Source organism: Pteropus vampyrus, unplaced genomic scaffold, assembly GCF_000151845.1.
Source record: "Pteropus vampyrus isolate Shadow unplaced genomic scaffold, Pvam_2.0 Scaffold323, whole genome shotgun sequence".
In the NCBI taxonomy this organism is placed as follows: Eukaryota; Metazoa; Chordata; class Mammalia; order Chiroptera; family Pteropodidae; genus Pteropus; species Pteropus vampyrus.
In genome coordinates, this window is record NW_011889104.1 from 714,928 (window position 1) to 738,427 (window position 23,500).

The 23,500-nt window shown below is 49.3% G+C and overlaps 1 protein-coding gene across 1 annotated transcript in view; it reads right to left on the bottom strand.

The window, feature by feature from the left end:
- ACOXL (acyl-CoA oxidase like) overlaps positions 1–16,633 on the bottom strand; it is a 212,965-nt gene extending 196,332 nt beyond the window's left edge. The window contains exons 1-8 of the mRNA XM_011377879.2: positions 16,484–16,633; positions 16,168–16,251; positions 13,828–13,914; positions 13,384–13,482; positions 10,384–10,498; positions 10,010–10,096; positions 8,382–8,454; positions 4,692–4,824 (exon numbers count right to left, since the gene is read on the bottom strand). Of these exons, the coding sequence (XP_011376181.1) occupies positions 4,692–4,824; positions 8,382–8,454; positions 10,010–10,096; positions 10,384–10,498; positions 13,384–13,482; positions 13,828–13,914; positions 16,168–16,251; positions 16,484–16,633 (828 nt within the window). The remainder of the gene's footprint in view (positions 1–4,691; positions 4,825–8,381; positions 8,455–10,009; positions 10,097–10,383; positions 10,499–13,383; positions 13,483–13,827; positions 13,915–16,167; positions 16,252–16,483) is intronic.
- Positions 16,634–23,500: the final 6,867 nt, after the last annotated feature.

The window sequence follows — 23,500 nt, forward strand, 5'->3', positions numbered from 1 at the left end:
ACACAGGCCCGCATTACAGCACTGCTATGCCCCATGGTTTAAAGCGCCACCTCTGACTCAGAGGGAGGCTCAGATAGCCCAGCTCCTCTGTATCGTTCTAATTCTCCATGAACCTTTTCAGTCAAAGGTCTCAGAAAGGTCCACAGAGAGGACAGACTGTCTTGAAAAAGTGGACTTGACCACCTTCCCTAGACCTTTCTCATGTCCAGCAAATTCCCTGTCAGAAAGGCCCTGTGTCTGTCACAAGTTCTAAGTGTCCCTCTGAAACCATTTTCCTCCTTTGCCCTCCCCCAGCCCCAGGAGATGGGGAAAGCTGCCGCGGCCTTCCGTACTGCAACCTTTTACGGCTCAAGAATGGTCTTTCCATCTCTCTACTTTTCTCTCAAGACCATGTGTCCTTCACAGAAGCCTGGGAAGTCACCACATGGCACAGACCCCACAGCCCCATCCCGCACGCATGGCTGGCCCTGCCCACAGCCACTTTTCAGCTGCATCCAGACTCGGTCTCATCATTCTCCCCCCAGCTCCAAGAAGCCAGTACCATCAAGAGGTGAGCGTGATCCTCTGTGACCCTTGCTACCTCACGTGTCATACTAACCACTGGTATGCCTAAACTTGATCATTTAAGCACCCACATCCCTGTAACAATGCTGACGGCCTACGTGTGCTGATGGTGCAACACACGCAGGCACTGGTCTAAGCCCCCTGCATTATCGACTCACTTGGGCCTCCTACCACTCTGGAAGGAAGTACTGTTATCATTTTTAGAGGCACACAAAGGTTCAGGGCCTTGCCCAGGCCAGACACATGTGGGATGTCAATCCAGAAAGCTGGTTCCAGAGTCCGAGCTCTGAGTAGCCTCACTGTGGAGTCTGGAGCAGGCACACACCTATCTGTCTCCATGCATGTCGATTCCACTCATGTCACCTGAATCACACCACATGGCACCTTCCCCTCGCCCGTGGGAGGCGCCTCCTAACCCTAGGCTCAGTGGCCAGCTCACAGCCTTCCACGACTCGAGCTGTAACCAGGTAACTCCGCAGCTCTGCACACACCCAGCACCCCCACTGCCACTCGTGCCTCATACTGCACAGGCTGCCCGTCCCAGCTTGCACTACTGTGTCTTCCAACACAATTGGCATGGCAGCCTGTCCACGCAGCATGGGCATCCACACCCTTACCAGGGCTGTCCAACACTGCATGCTCAGTGCCCACCTCAGGTACATTCCTTTACCGCCTCATGCCTCGGTTTCCCCATGTGTCATATACATGGGCATACCAGTGGGAACAATTTAGCACTTACAAAGCACTTATTACAGGCATGACTCACAGTAAGGGCTCAATAAATAGTATCTGCTTATAACAGTATTTTCAGTGTTTCCATGAGATGGCTAATTTTTTTTGTCCAGAGAAATTAAAATTAAGCCCAGATCCGCTCCACAGTGTCATGGCACTCACAGCAACAGCAGCAGACCTGTAGCCTATCCCTAGGGGCCATCATTGTGAGGTCTTCTCCCTGCCCTGGTTGTAGCCGGGAGTGGTGGCCTTGCTTGGTGGAACTGTCATGAGACTCACCACCTTCTCCCAGCATATGTCCTCTGCAGGGCATTCCATGGCTCAGCAGGCCCAACGACCCTCCCCACTGTCTCCCATGCCACCCTGGCCAACTGTCCAAGCCCAGAGGGGATTTGAGCCTATCCCCACCACCAAGACCTCACTCGGCACACAGTAGAGTGGCAAAAGCTGGTGAGGCAAGGAAGAGCCAGCTGGTCACCTCACTCCGAGAATGAGAGAAGCAGAAACTGCCCTCGGCAGCCTGCTGGGCGGACTTCATCCCCACAATGCCTGAGTCCAGGACCAGATAGTGAGCATGTCTGCCTCCCACACGCCACGTGCCTGCAGGGACAGTCCTCCTTGTATCCACCACACAGACCCTGCGGTGTGTCCCCATGTGTCACGGTGCCTGGTTTCCACCTGCAAATGAGTGACCACAGGGCCTACTCACAGCTCAGTGAGCGACCATGCACATACACAGCCAACATGAAGGACAGTGCCCAGGATCGGACAACAGAGAGAAAGGGAGATGGAAAACCCATCGTTCTGGGTGGGAGGAAAGGGCCTCCCTCTCCTTGGGCCTCCAGACTCCCGGTGACTTTCCCCAGTCTCCTTCCTCCTTCTGAAAAGACCGCCCAGCCTCCCCCCTACCCCCACCTACCACCCCTGCCAAACATCTTAGTTTCCGTCCTTTTGTTCCTGCTAATCATTTAATTTGGCACGGCATTTTGGACACGAATTAGAGGACGGCTGTTATGGCAAGGCTTTAAGAGAAAATCTGAAAGTTCTAAGAAGTCCTGTGGAAATGAGAGGTAACCACGAAAAGCAAGACATCTGGGCAAAGTTTAAAAGGGCCCTGCACGCTCAGCCTTGAGCGGATGTCACCATGGGGAGCCGAGGTGACAGTTTCCTAATGCGAAAGGAATATGCACGCCAGGGAAGGGATCTGTGAGAGCAGACGAGCGGGCCCAGCTCAGGTTTCAGCCCAGAAAACATCTGTCATGTGTTGGAGCCGTAAGCGATGAGCTGCCCAGATGCTGGTGACGAGGGCAAAGGCTGGGGTCGCTGTCCGTCAAGCCAACCACGCAGGCAGGGCCCAGCCCCACCAGCTCTGCCAGGGGTGTCCCGGGACCTGGTAGACCTACATCCCAAGCAAGCAGCTGCCATCTGAGGCCACTGTGCTTTGTTTCAGATACCCGGGAATCGGAGGGACACCGGGGCCTCTGCAAATGCATCAGACCCACTTGCCACCTGGAAGCCAGGGTTCCAGTCCTGTGTTTCGTGGAAAAGCCCATTTGGCCCTTTCCCACAGCCAACTCCTAACTCCCCAGGCACGGCGACAGCAGCGGCAGCCATCACATCAGCAAGAGCTCTGGGCCACCAAGCATTTACCCAGTGCCAGCACGGCACACATCTCCTCACTGGTGCTTCACCATTGGTAGAAGACCTGTTTTACAAACGAAGAAACTGAGACAAAGAGAGCTATCTATGGCCCCACAGCTGGCACGTCTGGCTGAGACTGGGGCCCAGGGTCTCTGGCTTCAGCGCCTGTGGTCACAAGCAGGCCTGTACATTGCCGGAGATAAAGTATGTATGTCCGACGCCCAACAAGGAACTGACCCAAAGTGGCCCTCCAAGGCCCTCCGGGGTCAGCAGGAGAATGGATAAGGGGCGCCTTTTTAAAGTCATTCGTTCTCTCTCTGCTCCCTACACCGCCCCCATTCCAGGTCTGGTGACATTTAACATCAGCCCTTTCCTACAAGTCCCCACACTATGCACACATCCCACGCCTGCCCAATAAGACTCTGCCACCAGCCTGGACAAGCTAACAGGGCCGCAGGTAGATGACGTCCACACACAGCATCACCTGCCCAGCCTCTGACCAGCATATGTTTATATGTCCCCCACACTCTCCTCACAGGGACCCCACAGGCTGCTGTCACGGATTCTTATGACCCTGGACCAGGTTTGTCCCATCTTCCCTATAGCCCATCCCAGGTTCATCTGGCGGCTCTCCTTCCACCTCTTTCTGGAGTCCTGAAAATGGCTGAAACAGCCCCTATTTCAGACTCAAACACGAGGTCGGTTTCGTCAGCACTGTGACACCTGCCCTGCCTGCAGCACAGGCTTCTTCTGGGGCCTCGTTCACCCCTCTGCCAACTCAGCTAAGGGCACTGGTTGAACCACCCCTCTCAAGGGACCTCAGAACTGCACATCCACCAGTCCCCTTCAAGGGCCACCGAAACCCAGGCGCAGAGGGCAGTGTGCATGGCAGGTGTCATGTCATGGCCCAGCACTGAGGTATTTCCAGCATCACAGCTGTACCCACTGGCAGGAAGGGCACCACACAGGGAAGCTGGTGTCAAACAGGCTTCCTATGAAGGGACAGACCTGGCAGATGTGAGTGAGGAAGGGTGTTCCTGCTATTCAGAAGACTATGAGCTATCAGCCCAGAGCCGGACAGATGAAGGTTATTCCTTGTTAATAGAAACGTCGGGTGTATTCCTGGGATTCTTAATTTTCTTCCCGCTTCACTAGCTCAATGGAGCTTAAATCAGTTTTTCCCTCGGGCAAACAGATGGAGCAGGCCCAGAGAACTCTGCTGAGCCCTGAGGGCAAGGGGGCCTTCCAGAGCTTTCTCCTAGGGCTGCTCTTACCAAACCAATATATGGCGGGGGGCGGGGGGGCAGGTGGCCTCTGGAAGTCTGGCCTCACCACTTGCCCTACGGTATTGATGCCACACCCCAAACAGCCCCGTGAGCATTGGAGCTCCCCAGAGGACTCACCAAGACATGCCAGCCTCACCTACACACACAGCTCTCGGCTGCTTTTCCAGCAAACATGCTTGTCCTGACCACCCATTCTCCCGGGTCATCCTTTGTGGCTCTGCTGCCACATTGCTGTATTCCTCCCAGTATGGTCAGTGGCTCACATCTGGGCCACAGATGGATGGCACCCCAAGGTAAGAGTGTGCAGGAATGCTCCCTGTGTGCAGCCACCAGGCACCCCTAGTCTCTACCCCACCTACAGCCACGTTACATCACCTGTGGCTGGGGAGGCTCGGCTCCTGGAATTGCTACCTGCCCCGGGACACACAGAGAATGAACAGCCAAGTAAATTAAATCAGCGTTCCCTACCTTCATGGCACCCATAGCTTGGAAAGTCACCGCCAATCTCGAAGGGGTCAGTGCTGCCAGTATCGCGTTGAATCTTGCACTCTTATCCTCAATAGGGGAGTAGTACTGCCCACCTGGAGCCAGTGAACCGAACCTGTGTGGGGGAGGGGCTGGTCAACAAAGGAGAACATGGTACCACCCGTGACGAGGTCAGGCAGCTCCCACCTCCATACCCGAGAGGGCTCCTGGGCCTCCACATCCTGTTACCTCTCCTAGGGGATAGCAGGGTGGGGACAGGGGAACTGTCTTCCCAGGAGGCACTGACAAAGGGGAAAGCAGACATTCTGCCACTCCCGGGCTGGGACTTGGCAGTGGCCCCTGACAAAGACAGGCATGAGGAGGGCAGCCATCAAACTGACACCAGAGCCTGAGTGTGAAGACTGCCTGCCCGTCAATCACTTCTTCATTGTTGAGCTGTAATTCACACACCATAAAAATCCCCCTTTCAAAGTGTATAGTTCAATGGTTTTCAGTATCTTCACAAGCTGTGCAACCATCACCGCTATCTAGCTCCAGACGTTGCATCACCCCAGAAGGAAGCCGTGTGCCACACCTCCCAGCCCTGGCCCTGCAGCTACTCTGTCCCTGTGGACCTGTCTGTTCTGGACGTCTCCCATTCATGGAATCACATGCCATGGGGCTTCAGTGTCTGGCTTCCCTCACAGAGCGCTGTTCTCGAGTCCACGTGTGGAGTAGGCTGTGCTGACGTCTCCTTTATTTTCATGGCCGAGTAACGGTCCATTGTACGGACTCATTACATTTCGTTTATCCATTCATTCATCGGTTTACGGATATTTGGATCATTTCCACTTTTTTGGCTATTATGGATAATTATTCTATGAACATCAGTGTACAGTTTTTTGGGTGGACGTCTATTTTCGATTCTCAGGTGAATCATGTCATCATACATACCAGGAATAAAATCACTGAGTCATACAAAAACATCAAATTTCTGAGGAACTGCCAGGAACTTTCCAAGTAGCCAGGACCATCTTACAATCCACCGGCAATGTGCGCCGTTCCGATGTCCCCACATCCTCGCCGAGGTTGCCATCTCCCCTGACTCTCATGCTACAGCCACAAGGGTGGGTGTGAAGTGGTCTTTCATTGTGATCTTGACTGGCATTTCCCTAATGACAATGAAGTTTAGCGTCTTTTCTTGTGCTTATTGGCCATTTGTAGGTCTTCTTTAGAGAAATGTCTCTTCAGATTTTCACCCATTTTTAATTGGATCATTTGTCTTTTTTATTGTTAAACTGTAATAGTTCTTTTTATATCATGGATACTAGATGCTTTTATGATATATATGATTTACAAATATTTTCTCCCATTCTGTAGATTATCTTTTCACGCTATTCATAACATCCCTTGAAGCACAAAAGTTTTTTAATTTTGACGAAGTCTAATTTATCTATTTTCTTTGGTTGCTTGTGCTTTTGGTATCGCATATAATAATAAATTACATTTAGATCCGTGATCCAGTTTGAGTTCATTTCTATATATGGTATGCGGCAAAAGCCCAGCTTCATTCTTTTGCATGTGGACATCCAGTTGTCCCCGTACCATCTGTTGAAAAGACTGTTCTCTCCCCATTAAATTGCCTTGTCACCTTTGTTGAGTATTAAGTGAACATAAATATAAGAGTTTATTTCTAGACTATACATATAATAGGACAGATATACATATATACATTTATATATATATATATCCTCTCTCTCTTTCTTTATATATTATATATATATGACACATATATATATATATATGACACATATATATATATGACACATATATATATATATCTGTATGTGATACCACACTGTCTTGATTACTGTAGATTTGTAGTAAGTTTACAGATTGGAAGCGTGGGTCCTCCTGCTGTGTTTTCCTTTATTGAGTTTGTTTTGGCTGTTCTGGATATCTTGTATTTCCATATGAATTTTAAGACCACTTTTTCAATTTCCACAAGTAAAGACAGCTGGGATTTTCATAGGGATTTCACTGAATCTCTACATCTCTTCACTGTCCCATTTTTGATCAAATGATGAAGCAGGCTCCCCAGAGTGGGACTTCTCCCTCCAAACAGCTATGTTTCTGCTGCTGTTCTGTGTGTGAGTGGTGGGGTGGGAAGTGGGGAGGCACAGGGCAGGGGAAACAGTTTCAATGCCAATGGCATGGCTTCAAAATCAAGTCTGGCTTTTCAAAGAATATTCTAGGTATGCCCATGTCTCCTACAGACCATGTGGCTCTCTGTAGTTTTTCTTTATGGTTGAATCTTCTTTTTACTCTCTAGTGCACTGGATAGATGCTAAGCCAGTGGGTCCGGCTTCTGGCGCAGGACAGTCCAGGCCACTGAGACCCTAAAGGATGGGCCGGACATAGGAGGCTCCAAATCTCGGTGCTCCTGCCTCCTCCTCATCCCCGAGTGGAATGATGCCATCAGTGGTCAGGGCCCATGAAGGCGCCTAGGGAAGGGGCTGGTCCCCACTCATGCTGCCATGGGGCAGCTCCTAGGGGGCCTCAGGGCTTCACCGCCCACCAGCACAGCTGCAAAGCAGCTTTCATTGTTTCCATTTTATTTCCTACCAGTCCACCCGGGGGGAAGCTAACGAATAGAATTTGGTCCTTTTTAAGTTTGTTTCCCCCACATTTTTCTTAAACTTTTGGCACCTATGACTTTACCTGCCAGCAAGAACTTACAGGAAACAAAAAAAGGTGAGACATTAAGGGAAGTCTATAGGAAAGCAAGGAGCCAGCCTGATTGGAGACCTTTTCCCAGACTGCAAAGGACTCTGGCTTACGATTTCCACTGGACACACGAAACGCTGCTGAGAAAAGTGAAGTCGTTGGCATTTCTGAGCCTCCGTGAAAAGCATTGTGAGTCCCTGGACCGTACCTGTAGAAGCCACCATCACTTCATTGTTTAGCCACTTGGACCGCACTGAGGGATCTAGGAGGTGATACTGAGCACTTGTGACATTTATCCGCCTAGCAGTGCTAGTTATAACAGCCTTCCAGGCTAAAAGGTGGTGCCTTATCTCCTGCCACCTGCAGAGGCAGTAACACCTACTGGTTTATGATAGGAAAAAAAAAAAGGAAGGAAGGAAGGAAGGAAGGAAGGAAGGAAGGAAGGAAGGAAGGAAGGAAGGAAGGAAAGAAACAACCTAAATACTCAACAATAAGGAAGGAAGGAAGGAAGGAAGGAAGGAAGGAAGGAAGGAAGGAAAGAAACAACCTAAATACTCAACAATAAGGAATTGATTATATAGTTATTTAATGGTCTGTTGTGGCAACGTTAAAAATGACCACGCGTGTGTGTACTTACTGTTTCATAGAGACTTGTACATATTGTGCTAAACAGATTACAAGTTATAAAGAATAGAGTGTATAAGTGGCTCCGTAAAAACCAAACATATTTCTTTCTTTCGATACGTCTTCAGGGAGAACAGCCTAAAGACTTATGCGTTGAAGCACAACACACATTGTGTCTGGGTAACAGCATCTTGGATCATTTAAATTTTTTCAATCAGCTCATCTACACTTCCAGTGAGTTGTCAGGTTATAATGTGCCACCTGCCCGTGACACCAAGAGCTGGCCGGGTGGGAGACAAGAAAGCCATGACACAGTACCCTGAGTTAGGAGGAAGTACTCACTTATCCAACAGGTTGTCCCTTGGTATCCGAACCTTGTCAAATATTAAAATCCCATTATCCACACCATGCAAACCTAGAGAGAACAGACATGAATAGAGCTGCAGGGTGAATCCAGGCGAGCGTCAGAAATACATCCCTGCACCCCCGGTGGCCCTACTCCATTTATTCCCTTCCAGAACTGGAGATGCATTCTATTTGGGGTGGGGGTAGGGGTGCTGTTTGTTTCCTTGAAGAGTTGTGGGGGTGTCAGGAGGCCACAGCAGCCTGCCTGAGCGGCTGCCGTAACAAAAAAAGGAAGCATCCCCAGCAATAGAAAGACCGTCAGCTGGACACAGAGGGGACAGGAGCCTGCAGCCCTGGATAGCAGAGCTCAGGCTCCTCCCCAGCACTGGGCAAGTATGCAACCAAATGCCTGAGAGACGAGCAGACACCACATGGACGGTGGGGGTTCCTCACAACCCTGTCAGAGCCAGGCCCGCCCTGTGTCCACCTCGCTCTTGGGGAGCCTTCATCTGGGGGAAGCCATCACTTTAGCCACATCCGTAGGAGAACGCTGTCCCTTCGCAAGGGCACACCTGCACTGGGAGCGCCCCAGGACAGGACCGGCACTGCTCCACAAGGACCGGCCACCCTCTGCTCCCAGGAACACTTGACACTGAGGCATCGTCTTGGGGCTGGGCCAGTGAGGGCAGTCCCCTCGGGAGACACTTCACACCCACCTGCAGCTGCTCTGCAGCCACCATGCAGAGGTCAGGGGTGGATAAAGTCTAAGGGGCCAGGGTGAAACCACCCCTCCACCAAAGATTTGTCTTCCCCCTCTGCTCTCCCTTCCCTCTCTGCTCCTTCTCCTCAACCTGTCTTCTGGCCTGACCTCAGCTGAGGATGACCGGTGGAGCCCACAGATGTGACCTACCATCACTAAGCGTTACAGCTGAACTGTGCCCACCCCAGATTCATATGTTGGAACCCTCACCTCCAGGACCTGTGGACAGCATCTTACTTGGAGACAGGGTCTTTATAGAGGTATAAAACTTATAATGGGGTCATTAGGGTGGACCTAGTCCAGGTGACTAAGACCCCTGTAGGAAGGAGAAATCTGGACACAGATGTGTGCACAGGAAGAAAGCCATGTGAACATGAGGACAGCCACCTACCTACGAGCCAAGGAAGAGGCCTGGGACAGGGCCTCCTTCAGAGCCCTCAAAAGGAACCAACTCTGCCAGCATCTTGGTCCCAGACTTGTCACAACTGGGACAACAGCCCTAGCAAAGTAATCCACTAAGCTGAGCTGAGGACACACCACAGGTCTGGCGGCTCTGGGGCAGGAAATAGAAAGCTTCTACCTGCCCTCCAAGAGTCCCCAGGTCCGGAAGAGCGGGTAAGAAACAACTCAGGGCAGAGCTGCCTCATCTCCAGGAAATCCAAGCAGCTGGCAGAAGCGAGACTAACGCACATTCATGAGCAGGGGGGCTCTGTGATAGCCTCCGACAGCTCTGCAGAAACAGCTCGTCGGGCCTCAGAGCTGGCCTTCTCCGCCTCACTGCTTTGGAGGTTGGACTGTCCCTGGGTGAGTGGAGAGCGGGCAGGAGGCGCAATGAGGGCAGGAGAGGAGTCTCCTGGGAACTCACCCTCTTTGTACATCATGTCGATTGCAGTCACTCCTGGGTACAAGCTTCCACTTTCGTCACGGACAGGAACGATGAAACAGTGAGGCCCTAGGAAAGTGAGGAGACAGTGACTAATCTCTCCCCTAAAGACACTTCCCAGGGCAGCACTTGGTTATGTGGGGCCCAGCACTCATCCAGGTCTATGACTGCACCTCTCATAACAAAGTGTAATGGCTACACGTCACGATAAATTTTATCGTCACGTGTATTTAGGGGGTAAGTTAGGGCTTAATGGTTCGCAAGGTAAACACAGGCCTGTGTGTGGCTTCCAGGGTCAAGTACTCACTGGAGCACTGAGAGTGAAGGCAGTGCCTCAGTTCTGTGCCAAGACCAACCTTGAGACCTGCCATCCACAATGAGCTGGGCGAAGACCGCGGCATAGTTCCCGTGCATGGCGTTTCCAATGTACATCTTCATGGCATCTTCACACGGTGTGTGGATCACAAACTCCTGCAGAGGGAGCAGAGTGTGGGGACCCTTTGTGCCGGTGCATTTCAATTCCTCGGCTCAGCGTGAGGACACGGTGTGGTGCACACACTCGGGTGACAGAGACCACCAGCGTCATCCTGGGGCTCGGGCTCAGGCTCTGAGGTCAAGGCCTCGGTTCACACAGCCCACCCCCGCCTCCCTGTGAAAACGAGTGCAGATTAAAGCGCTTTTTCAACATCATCCAATCAGGACGGACGAGCCTGATTCTATAAGAGAAAAAATCTCAGAGTGTGCCATCCAGTTTATCTTTAGAATATGATCAAGGATTCCAGCTCAAGACAGTCCAAAACTAACAGTGGCCAGAAAGAAGCAGGAAGGAAATGTAGGGTCTTTGTTTTGAAGTCTCTGCCCAGAACTCTCTGGAAGCCAGTACAGTGCCACAGTGGAAACACCCCCACTTCACTTGGCTCTCCCTAACCTGTCTGGGTCCCTGGGTCACCCTTAAACCTCTCATCAAGAAGCACCCGGCTGTAACTGCCAGCACTGAAAGCCGAGTTCCTGGGGGAGGTCGGGGACTCCAGGGACAAAGGCACACTTAATTGGAACTGACAATATTGAAGATGTGGCTGAACAAAACCAACAGGCTATCGATCATGTAAAGATTATCTCAGGTTTCAGATTTTAAAGTCCACAGATTCCACTTTCTCTCTGGCCAAGAAACACAGTCCTGCAGCCTAAGAAAACCTGCTCTGACATATGTTTGCACAGAGAAAACTTTGCACGTGCCAGGGCCTCTCAGACACACAAAAGGACACGCTGCGTCCTTTTAAGAGATGTCTCCAAGGCCAGCCAGCACTTCTCAAAGGAAGGAGCTACCTGAGGCTGAGTGCAGGACAAAACAACCAAGCAACAACAGCAGCAGCTTGCAGTAAGGGATGTTTACACCTCCAGGGGAGGAAGGGGAGTGACAGAAAACCGGTAACCTGGCAGGGAAGACCTGCTGGGGTGTGGAAGACCCCGGAGGCCACCCACCCCATAAACATCTGATGCGCTCTGGGAAAGGAGCCTTGTCACTGTTGGCAAAAACACGTGATTTGAAAAGTTCGCATCAGACAAATGCTGGCGTTAATGCAGGGCCTGCATGATGCGTGCCATGTGTGTCCGTCCGACCCTGTCATGAGTCCTTGTTGAAGGCCAGCAGGACAGTCACTGCTGCGAGCACTAAAAGTTAAGATGGCTTTTGTCTGAGAGATTTTAGCTTCATTTATTTTTGCTCTTTAGCATAAAGTGTAAAAATAAATCTCTTACCTCTGAACCATCCGTACCACCACCCAATCAATCCCTGCTCCAAAAATAAAAATAAAACAACTGACACCCAGGAATGGAAAACCAAAAATCATGAGAGATTGAAACAGTCCTGAGGGAGCACGGGCTCGTCTTTCACGCTCTAATAGTTGAGAGGGAGATGAAGCAGAAACAGAGGACAAGTCCACCCCCCTGTCATCCTCCAGCACAGTATCATTCACCAGAGTCCCCTCGTCATCGCAATTTCGATGCTGCAGCTCCCCCGCTAACAGTGGGCACCCCCAAAGCACGCCAGGGAGCTAAGTCATTTATGCTGTTTGGGGAGAATGGGACCAAGACAGGAAATGATTTTGGGGGAAAGTAATTGTAAGAAGAAACAATAAATAAGAATTGTGGATGGGGGTTTTTTTCTCCTTTAGTGACAGCAAACTAGCCTCAATACCATGGTTTAGGGAGAGAAAAAATTATCAGCCCAAAACCAAAAACTGCTCAGTTGGCACCCACCACTGCAGGAAAGCTAAGCTGCTGTAGGCGGTCTCAATGGAAGCCAAGACCCTCTTGTGAACCACATGGCCACAGTCAACTTCTTATCCTACAAAACAGGGATGGTGCTATCTTCCTACATTTACAGAATATTGTGTAAATATGTGGCATGTTGAGGGCTGAGCCTGGTGCCCAGCAAACACATGCTCAATTCATGGAAGCAGTTCGCAGGCTGTTCAGGGGGCTGTTGTGAGGGAATGTGGCACGCTATACAGAGGGAGCATGACATGGAGCGTGGTACATGGTGGTAGGCCTTAGTCCTGTTAGCATCATGACCTTGGACATCACCGGCTACTGTAGAGGACTAGCACCAGGGCAGGAAGGAAGGCAGGGTGTCCTCCAACACAGCCCTCACCTGAGCCTGTCACCTAAACACTGACACCTCCAGCTAGCGTCCATGAGCCAGGATAGCCAACCAACAAAGCCCAAACTCTAAAGGACAAACAGTAAAAACGATGACCAGATTGAGGAGCCATGTACATACTCATGCACTTGCTTGTCCATTTACTTTTCAACCGAGTAGGTCTCGAGCCACACGTCTTAATGAAAAAGAAGGGAAAGGAAACACTTGGAGTAGGACTGTTCTGTGAAACGTTTGCCTCGGTTGTCCGAGTCTCCATGCAGGGCACAGGTAAGAATGTGGCACCAGCCGGGACAGGGGACCTGGCTTCTGGTAGAGGGGCCAAGCACAGACAGTGCCCCCCTGCCACATAGTGCCATAGGGAGTGCCAACAGCAGTATCTCCTCCAGGAAGGACACCCAAGCAGCTTCAGCACGATTTTCGCAGAGCTATCACAGCACCTAGGTCACAAGTGCATGCAAGGAGCCAAGAGCAGTACCCACACATGGTAAGTGCAGCATGTGTGCGTGACAACTGGCAGTAGTCGTGTGGGTGAGCACACACCCACCTCCCTGAAACACTCAGACATCAGATATGAGTCAGCACCTCGTGCCAAAGGGCACACGGTAATGTGGAACTGGGCTCAGACAGAGGGCAAACCCAGTTCTGTGCAGGTGTGCTGCTGCCCAGGCCGTGAGACCACGGACAGAATCCTCACCTGTGCAGAGAGGTCAAAGGTAGCTTCCGTCTGGATCCTTCTCACATTGCTGCCGTGGCCTCTCTCAGTCATTGCAAACATCCCAGTGTACTTCTGCTCCTAGAGGTTGGCAGGCATTAGGAAAGAACTGGCCAGTCAGGTGGCTGCTCTAATTGCAGACCTCTGAGGCCATTAGGGATGTTGGCAGGAGAGGTGAGTTGGAGGTAATTATAAACATCCAAGCTGGGGACAGCTAATGTGACCTAAACAATATGACAGGCTCGATGCAACATAAAAAAAACAGTCTTGAAATTCTCATTCCAAACAAGACACTTGCTGACACTAGCCCTCTGTTTTCTTTTTCTGTACACGTGCACACACAAACACGAGTGCACACACCCCATCTACCATGACTTTTTAAGGCCCCCCCATAGAAGAAGACATCATTTGAGGTACACGCCATACCTGGAGTGGCTGAAGCCACTTGGTTACATGTCTTGGGCTTCCGAGGTTCCTGACTGCGCCACCGAACAGCCAATAAATTATTCCACACTGGAAACAAGGAGAACATGGGCCACTGTCAGCGACTATCAATGACCGCTAAGCGCACTGGTCACACGCCACTCAAGCAGCATCTGCTGGTCTCCTGGAGCCATGGCAAGGCTTCCACGCCCTCCCCAACCTCACCTGTCAGCCTCCAGTTCTTCTACAGATGTGGAAGCCTGTGTCACCAGAGAGTCAGGCCACCATGCCCAGGCTGCCCTGCAGGCCCTGCCCAATGGCTGCTCTGGACACTCGTCCTGCTCAGGGTCCAGCTCCATGCCTGAGACGGAAGCCATGTGCCACAAGCTTGTGCACAAGCCACAAGAGCAGCCTGCATCCACGCAGGTGAGTCCCACCGTGAGCACCAAGCAGGACAGAGGGCGATGAGACAGGCAGTCTATAGGCAAGGCAGCTGGCTCAGACTCCAGCGCAGCCACCCCTTGTGGTAAGACCTTGGACACATGGGCACCAAACAGTGAGTGCAATGAGCCCCAAGTCTTCCAGGTGCTGAGCTCTATACACACGAGGCCACTGGTTCTCACAACAACCCCGAGAAGAAAACACTGTTACCCAACATGACAGATGAGGACTCTGAAATTCAGGGGAGGGAAGTGGCCGTCCCAGGCTGTACCCCAGGGAGTGGGCACAGCCGGCCTTCAAGGCCGAGGTGCCTGACTTCTAACAGCACTTCGTGGGGCCACTGCAGGGATGCGATGGGGGTCAGCAGCCAGGGCTCTGTCTGGTCTGTCACAAACCCCTGGGAAAGTGCTGCTGACAAGGGGGACAAAGAGTAGGGTCTTGGCAGGGCCTCTAAACTGCCCACTGCAACCAGAGAGACATCCCTGATGGCAGGGCAAGCTGGGCGAGAGCTGGAGCATGGTTGCTTTTACCTTGATCCACCAGGTAAGCCACGACCTGGGGACAGCAGAAAGGGCTCAGGCCACGTCTCAGGGGTTATAGCCCTGCACTCACGTTGGCCTGGCATAAAGCTCCTCGCAGGCAGCACCAATTCCCCTTGGAACACAGCCACCTGTAGGCATGAGGCCATTCAGCATGGCCTCAGGTGCAGAAGAGACGTGCCAGACCTGCAACTAAATGCCAGAGACCAAATGTGCCCCTATGTCATGCTGTGTCCCTGCCATGATGCACTGGCGAGATCTGTCCTGCGTGCCAGGCCCCTCCCACACATGGTCAGACAGAGGGTCTCCCAAAGAACCCTTGAGTGCATTCAGGGTCTTTTTGTTCCAAGAGCAAATGGGAGCCACTGAGGCACTGCAGGTGTTTTGAGACACTGGTGACCCCAGAAAGGATAGTGCTGTGAACTGAATTGTGTCTCCCCGCCCGTTCATAGGCTGAAGCCTCAACCTAGTGTGGTGGTGTCAGGATATGGGGCCTTGGGAAGCTACCTGGGTTTAGATGAGGTCCTAAGGGTGGACCCTCCGAGAGGATGAGTGTTCCTGCACACGGTATCAGAGCTCTCCCCGCCAACCCTCATGGGAGGACAAGCAAGAAGTCAGCCATGTACAGAAGAGGCCTTGACCAAGACCTGGAGTGGCCGGCACTTTGGTCTTGAACTTCCAGTCCCCAGAACTCTGAGAAGTAAATTTCTGCTGCTCAAGCCGCCCAAGCTATAGAATTTTACCATGGCAGCTCGGGCAAACTCAGACAGATAGAAAGATGATTCAACTAAAGAAGAAAGGGAAGAAGGAAAGGAAGCAGGTCACGTTTCTTTTGGCCATGTGTCCCTCAGGGCCTTTGGCAGAGGCATTGGGCTCTCCTAAGCTGTGAAGATCCTGGGCACTGAGAAGCTGTCTCCCTGCCACCTCCTCACTCCCCAGCCGTCCTCTCTGGGAGCCGCTGCACAACCGGCCCAGCACTGGGCTATGTAAGCACAGTGTGACTGTACAAAGCGCTCAGGGACATCGGAGCCTTCAAGCAACACAGACCTGGGGGGCACAGGTGACTGTGATGAGCTGAGGCTGACACCCTGTTCAGGGGGATGACCAGCTCCCATGAAGGTGTCATTGGAAAGTTGGCAGAAGCCACCAGCTGCAGCGAGATCTGGGGATGCCCTGCCCGTCCCTGAGCTCACAGGAATTGCTCCCAGCACACAGTCTACCTCCCCAAGGGCTCCCTCCACTGCGGGGGAGGGATGTAAGCAGAGCAGTGATAATGGAAGCATTTGAAAATACCTATTTCTTTAAATCTACTCAAATTTCTTCCAGGATACTGAGGAGTCAGACTTTTTAAAAAGCTTTTCACCTTTACTGCTGTGGCCATGTCCGCTGTGGACAAAACTTCTCCTATGGCAAGGCTTCGGCTGACAAAGTTCCTTGTCTTCTCTGCCTGGAAACATGACAGACGCAGGGTCAATGTTATGTTTTTTTTGACCTTCTAAATTAACATTTGCTATAACAAATGTGTTACTTTCATAATAAAAACAAAATCTAGTCAGAGTGATTTTTAAATAGAAATTAACCCCATCACCTGCCAGAAGTAAACATTTCAACCTTTTTATATGGCCGTCTGGTCTCCGACCACATATGAAGTGTTCCAAGACGCTCTCCTCACACCATACAAAGGCCACTGCATCCACACCCAGGGCAGGCTCTGGATAGACACTCCTCGGCTTCACAGCGCCTGCATCGTCCTTGTCCCTCACGCCCCCCAAATGGAAAGCCCGCAGTCCTGCCAGCAGCCCGCAGTCCTGCCAGCAGCCTCTTCGCATTGACCTCCAACCAGCAGGGAACACTGGCTCAAGTCCAGGTGGCAGTCAATGAAGACAGGATTGGGAAGGTCTGGGGGCATTATGGACACAGGAAAGCAACACACTCCGCTCTCCTTTCTAACCTGGGCCGCCTCAAGCTAAAGTCCTTCATTGCCTTGAGGGACATGACAACCACAAATCTCAAAGCTATAGGAGCACGCACTGCTCCACCCGTGACAAGTGAGACGGGGCAAAGCACTGTCGCTGTGTCATCTTAAAACTTCAGAGGCAGGCAGGCTTCCCTTCGAAGGCGGGGCCCTTGCCCACTGTCAGAGTCAATGCTAATATCTCCTGGGACCCAGCCAGCAAAGCCACTGTTCATTGCCTGTGCACACGTGTCTGTGTGTGTGTGGTACGTATATGTGTGTGTGGTGTGTGTACGTGTGTGATGTGTGTACGTGTGTGCAGTGTGTGTACATGTGTATACATAAGCATGTGTGCCTGTGTGTGGTGTATAACCATGTGTACATGTGTGATGTGTGCCCGTGCACACATGTCTCTCTGTGTGTGATGTGTGTACATGCGTGCACATGAGCATGTGCACTTGCGTGTGCATATATACTCATGTGCGTGTATGGTGTGTGTGCATGCAAGCATATTAGCATGTGAGCCTTTGCATGTGTGTAAGCCTTGTGTACGTTTGTGGTGTGCATACATGTGCATACATGTGCATGTAAGCCTTGTGTATATATGTGGTGTGTGTGCACATGCACACATGTGTGAGCCATGCATACATGTGTGTGGAGTGCATACACGTGTGCATGTGTGTGTCAGCCTTGCGTACTTGTGTGTGAAGTGCATACACGTGTGCACATGTGCATGTAATCTGCCCACCGGCAGCGGGATGACGGCCGACCTTCCTTGGATGGTTCTCAGTTTCCACACTGGCTTAAGCTCTCTTGCCAAATGCGCTGTTTTCCCTCCCATGGGCTTCTACAGTGTTTCTCTCAGGCATTATTAATTTTATCAAACAGCAGGCTATCAAGATTTATGACTCTTATCGTGGCTCCAACCCAGTGCATCTTGTATTGATTATTTCCTAAAATATCTCCAGGCTCGAGCATGAACCATTGCTCTCACCAGAGAGTCAGTTACCAGCAAATAATAAAAAACAACTGTAGCTCACATTTGTGGGTTTTTGGGGAGGCCCCAGGTGTTTCCAGAGCTTCACAATCACCGTCCATGAGAGGCTAAGCTGGACAGGAAGTACTGACCCCATGTAATAGATGGAAAAGTCTAGGCTCAGGTAGGTCAAAAGCCTTGTCCAGCCAGGGTCATCCGACAAGTGGCAGAAAAAGGGCCAGAAAGCAGACCAGATTCCTCACGGATGTCTGGCCCCCAACTCTTGCTAGAGGAAACCTGGGACTCTGGTAGCCCAGTTTTTGTTGCCAGTCCACTCCTACTTTGTACCACCAGGTTCGTCCCCAGAGAGCACCTGACATCAACACACTTTCCCGAGCCCCACCCTCATGGTCATGACAAGCCCATCCCCACCTTAGATCTCCGCTCGGCTGTAGCCAAAATTACAGCCCCAGAGTAACTAAATCCCTCAGACTCTCCAACTGTTCCATTTCTTCATATTAAACTCTCTCCATTTATACTGTCGAGGCAGGCATATGACCTTGTCATCTCTGGTACCCACCATCATCTCACCCACCAGTGTGAAATAAATTGCAATCATGTTTGCTAAAGAATCAGCCCCCAATCTAGACATGTTAGAGCATTTAAATGGTTTCTGACTCTTACTTTCCTTCCCCAATCTCCGCACGAGACAGCGATCTTTGCTATGAGACCGATGGGAAAAGCCAGCAGGAGTTTGCCACTGACCCTCTGATGTTGATTTAAGCACCATTTGGCCTGGTCTATTCCAAGAAGTCAAGCAAAAGTTCCAGAACTAAAACTCAGCTTAATTTCATTGCCTGCCTTACTGGCGTATATTTTTAACATCTTCCCCACACATAAATGCTCCCTTTTCTTCAATTCTTCTTTCATTTCTGCTCCGTTAATTGTGATTAACTAAAGAACGTCTAATACTGACTAGGTTCCCTTCTCATTCAATAGTACTGATGCTGATCGCTCAGTAATCAACGTGTGTGCGGGCATGTGTTTTTGCAGTCAGTAGCTGCCTTTATTTAAATTTGATATATTCAAGCCAAATTCAATTCCCATATCAGAATGTTAGCGTGTAGTGATTTTAAACGATAATGGTAGTTTATCTTAAATTACATCCCATGCTATTTCCATTCTCTTAATAAATTCAGTCTCAAACAAAAGGAAGGTATTTTTTCTAAAATATGTCTCATTTCTTTGTAGAGCACTAGATATATCAGACCTTTATAAAGCAATATTCTGTACAAATCGAATTCTATAAAAAATGTGTATCTTTGGTTTTATAAGCCTGGAGAGTCTCTAAAAGGCAGATATATTCTTCTTCCAGTAAAGTCAACTTCACTCAGCCCTGCTTGGTCTATAACCTGAGCCGTCTTCCCTCAGATGTAAAAAGTCCCGAGCTGACCTTAGCTTTCTAATGTCAGGCCCTAACCAGCACATTCCCTCCTTCCGTCTTCTGGTTTCAATTTTCTATTTTAGGTATGTCTTCTCAGTCTTATTGAATACAAGCCCTTTGTTATAGCTAGCCTAAAATTATTTTAGAAAGAGAAGGGGTCAGAGTAAAATACACAAATAAATAAATGGGCTTCAAGGATTCAGTCACCCTGCTCTAATGAGACTCTGGCCTCTGGGCTAACCAGTCTTGACCCTCCCTCCAAAAATCCCCAAGTCTGGCCCCTTCTCTATCTCCTACCACCATCTTATGCCCGGACCATCCTAACAGCCTCCCCGCTGGCCTCCCTGCTTCCCTCTGCCCCAAACATCAGACATTGTGGTCTGTTTAAAATTGTCGTTATTAAGGTAAAATTTACATACAGTGAAATGCACAGAGCGGAAGTGCATGGGTTCTGGTCAATTACCTACCTGGGTAACCATCATGCCAATTAAGATCACACAATGTTCCCAGTCTCACCCCTCTCCAAAAGTGCCATTGTGCCCCTTTTCAGTCTCCACCCCCACAGGCAACCACTGCTCTCTTTTTATCACCAGCATCAGCGCCGCCTGTTCCTAAAGGTACATAAAGGGAGTCTGGCAAATACACTCTTTCTTATCTGCCTTCTTTTGTGCAAATTAGGCATGCATGCTGCTTTGTCTATTAGCAGTGCCTTCTTTCTTATAGCTGAGTCCTGTGCCAGCTACGAATATTCCACAATTTGTCCAGTCTCTTATCGATGAACATTTGGTCGTTTCCGGTTTGGAGTTATTAAGAATAAAACTGTTATAAACGTTCCCGGACTCGTCTTCTTGTAGACAAGTGTTTCCATTTCTCTACTGTAAACTCCCAGGAATGTAATTGTCGGGTTAAAGTGTAGGTTTCTGTTCAGCATTGTAAGGAAATGCCAAACCGGCTTTCAAAATGGTCCACCATCTACCCTCCTATCAACTCTCTGTGGCCGTTCTCTCTGCTTCAAGGCCCATCAGGATTGCCAGTCTTTTCCATTTTTAGTTCTTCCGGAGGGAGTGTAAGGTCATCGCGTTGTGGTTTGAATATGCGTTTCTCAGACAACTAGATGCTCCTTTGGCCATGTGTATAGTCTTATTAAGTGTCTCTTCAAGCCTTTTGCCCATTTTTTAAAAATTGCATTGTTTGTCTTTTTATCATTGACACTAAGAATTCTTTATACACTCCGGGTACAAATCCCTTATATCTGGACATAAATTTTTGTCAGAGATATGCATTGCAGATATTTTTTCCTAGTTTGGGGATTGTCCTTTTTCTCTTTGTCCTTTGTCTTTTGATAAACAAGGTTCCACTTCGATAAAAACCCATTTATCAGTATTTTCATTTACATGTTTAGCACCTTTGAGGTCCTCTCTAAGACTCTTCTCCCCATCCTAAAGTCAAAAGGATATTCTCTTTTGTTTCCTACAAAGTTTATAGTTCTAGAATTTATATGTAGGTATAGTACACACCTCAACTTACTTCCCTGTGTAGTGTAAGTTAGGGATCAAGGCTAACTTTCTCCGTCTTGTCTAGTGGTTCAGGCACCATTTATTGAAAAGACTTATCTTTTCCCATCAAATTGCCTTGCAACATGGTCAAAAAATGCACCGATCATATACTTGGGGTTTTGTTTCAGGACTCTCCAGCTGTCCCGTTCATCCATTTGTCTATCCTGTGCCAGTACCATATAATCTTAAGTGTTCTTATAATAAGTCTTGAAATCAAGGGATGAGTGTCTTCCAAATTTGTTTCAGAATTGTTTTAGCGATTCCAGGTTTTTCTGTGTATCCATATGTGTTTTTTTATTAATCAACTTGCAAATAGATGAAGGCACAGTAATGTTTTAAAAATTGGCATCATGCTGTGCTTTACTTGTCTCCTTCCCCTTCCCGCCCCCATCCTCCACTGCAAAAACCCTCCGATGACTCCCACAACTCCAGAGCAAGAAAAGCCAACCTTCCCACCATGGCCCTTCTTGTTCTCTGCTGCATCTCTGCTAGGGCCACAAAGTCCGGTGCCTGAGCACAGAGCTGGGAGGATTCTGTCACAAAGGCCATATGTCATTATCCTGCTTTTATACTCCCAGGGGCCGTGAAGACTCCAGGAAGACACAGTGCAGGAACTATGCAAGGCGACAGTCCCACGGCCCTGTCTAAGGACATTGTTCTCTTTTCACAGTAACAATGTTATAGCATTCTATAATATATAGAATTCAATATTATAGCTGGGGATTTTCCAACTCTTGCCTTAAATTTAATACGTTTTCCTACCAAATTCCTAGCTGCTTTGGGAAGTTTTCTGATTATCAGTGTAATCACATAACTTGTCAACATTGACAGCATGTAATGATGGATGTCTCAGAATGACACTAGCAGCTTGCCATGTGAGCTTACTTGTCTGTTGATGAAGACTGCATTGTTTTATATTATTTTAATGGAAAACAGTGGCCAGTGGTGTACACTGCCACTTTCCTGAATTCTTTTTTACTAGTTCTCACAGTTTTGTTGTGAAATCTTTAGGGTTTTCTACATATAAGAATGTATCATCTGTGAACAGAGACAGTTTTACTTCTTCTTTCCTGATTTACCATACTTTTTACCCACAGTATCTACAGCCATCTGACATACTATATATCTACTTGTTTCTTAGTCTGCCTCCTCCCAGACTAACGTGCCAGCTCCATAAAGACAGGCATTTTTTGCCTGCTTTGTTCACTCCTTCTTGAAGAGCACCTGGCTCATGATAGGTGTCCAATAAATAATTGTAAAATGAATGAATCACTTTACCTGGCACATAGAAGGGACTTAGCAAAGGATAGCGAGTAATAATTATTGCTATTTTTAATGTAATATTTCACTGCAAGAATAGCAAGTAAGACTTAAAATGAGAGTTTTTCATTATGCAGAATGGTCTGCAGTGTAGGATTCCAGCTACACTGGCGTCCCTACATGGTCTCAACTCACTCCCTGGCACTCCCTTTCAAGTAATCCCCATGGCCATCACAGATGACAACTCAGTTCAGGTGCCAATCTACACAGAGGAACTTCTGGAAACAGGCCACTTTTCCTGTTGTCTCTGCTCAGACCCTCCATGGCCTCCCTTGGGGTCATGGCTGGCCTGGCCAGCATCCTGGCCAAGTGGCCAGTGTCCAAATTCGTGGACCTGGAGCTGGGACAGGGACTCCCGCCAAAGGCAGTGCACAAGATGGAGCATTAGGGCAGCCTGTCACAGCCCACTAGAAAAGGTCTGGGTTCCAGAACAAACAGAAGCCAGAGGGCCAGGGGCAGAGCCAAGACCAGGATGTGAGAGCCAAGAGCTCAGAGCAGGTCAGGAGCCAGTTCTGGGAGGGGGAGGGCACCAGTCAGTGTCTGCAGACCCATCAGGCTGGTGTTTGCTGGCAGCAGGGTACACCTTCTCGGCCTCTTGGCAAGTTCCCTGCTCAGACCCCTCTTGAAACTACTCCCACTCCCCCGGCTTCAGTGTCACTGCTTCTTGGGAAAGGCTGCTCCTTGCCGGATCAGTGAGGAAAGCCACCATCTCCCCTGTCCCCAGATCCCTTCCAAGGGGAGATGACCATAGAATCTCATTCCATTTTAGACCTGATCACCTCCCAAGTGTTGCTCTAAATACACAAACAAAAACCATCCCAAACTGAGACTATCTAAAATTCTAATTGAAATAATAGATAACTATAGCATAATAAACATAACATAAATTAAAGCCACCCATCTCCTGCCAGTTCTCCTCCAAGCTGAGATGAGATTGGGCTTCCCAAGAAAAAAATGGGGAATTTTGATCAGCGGTTCTCAAACTTTATAGTTTCTGGACCCCTTTACACTCTTCAAAAGTATCAGGGACTCCAAAAAGCATTCATTTATGTGGGTTATATCTATCAACTTATCATCCCGGGAATTAAAACTGGGAATTTTAAAAATAGTTATTCATTTGAAAAGGACAACAATTCATTACATGTTAAGGTAAATGACATAAGTCTTATAAAAAATAACCATAATTTCCAACCCCCCCAAAAAAAAAATCAGTGAAAAGAATGGCATTGTTTACATTTTTATAAATTGTTTTAGCATCTGGCTTAAAAAAAAGATAGCTGGACTGTCATATCTGCTTCTGCCGTTAGTCTGCTGCGATCTGTTGTTTTGGCTGAAGCTGATGATGAAAGTCTGGTGTCGTGCACACAGGTAGCTGGGCATCTACTTTTCAGATAGTACCTGAAAGGATCTCGAGGCCCCCAGAGGTCCTCAGGTCATACCTTGGGA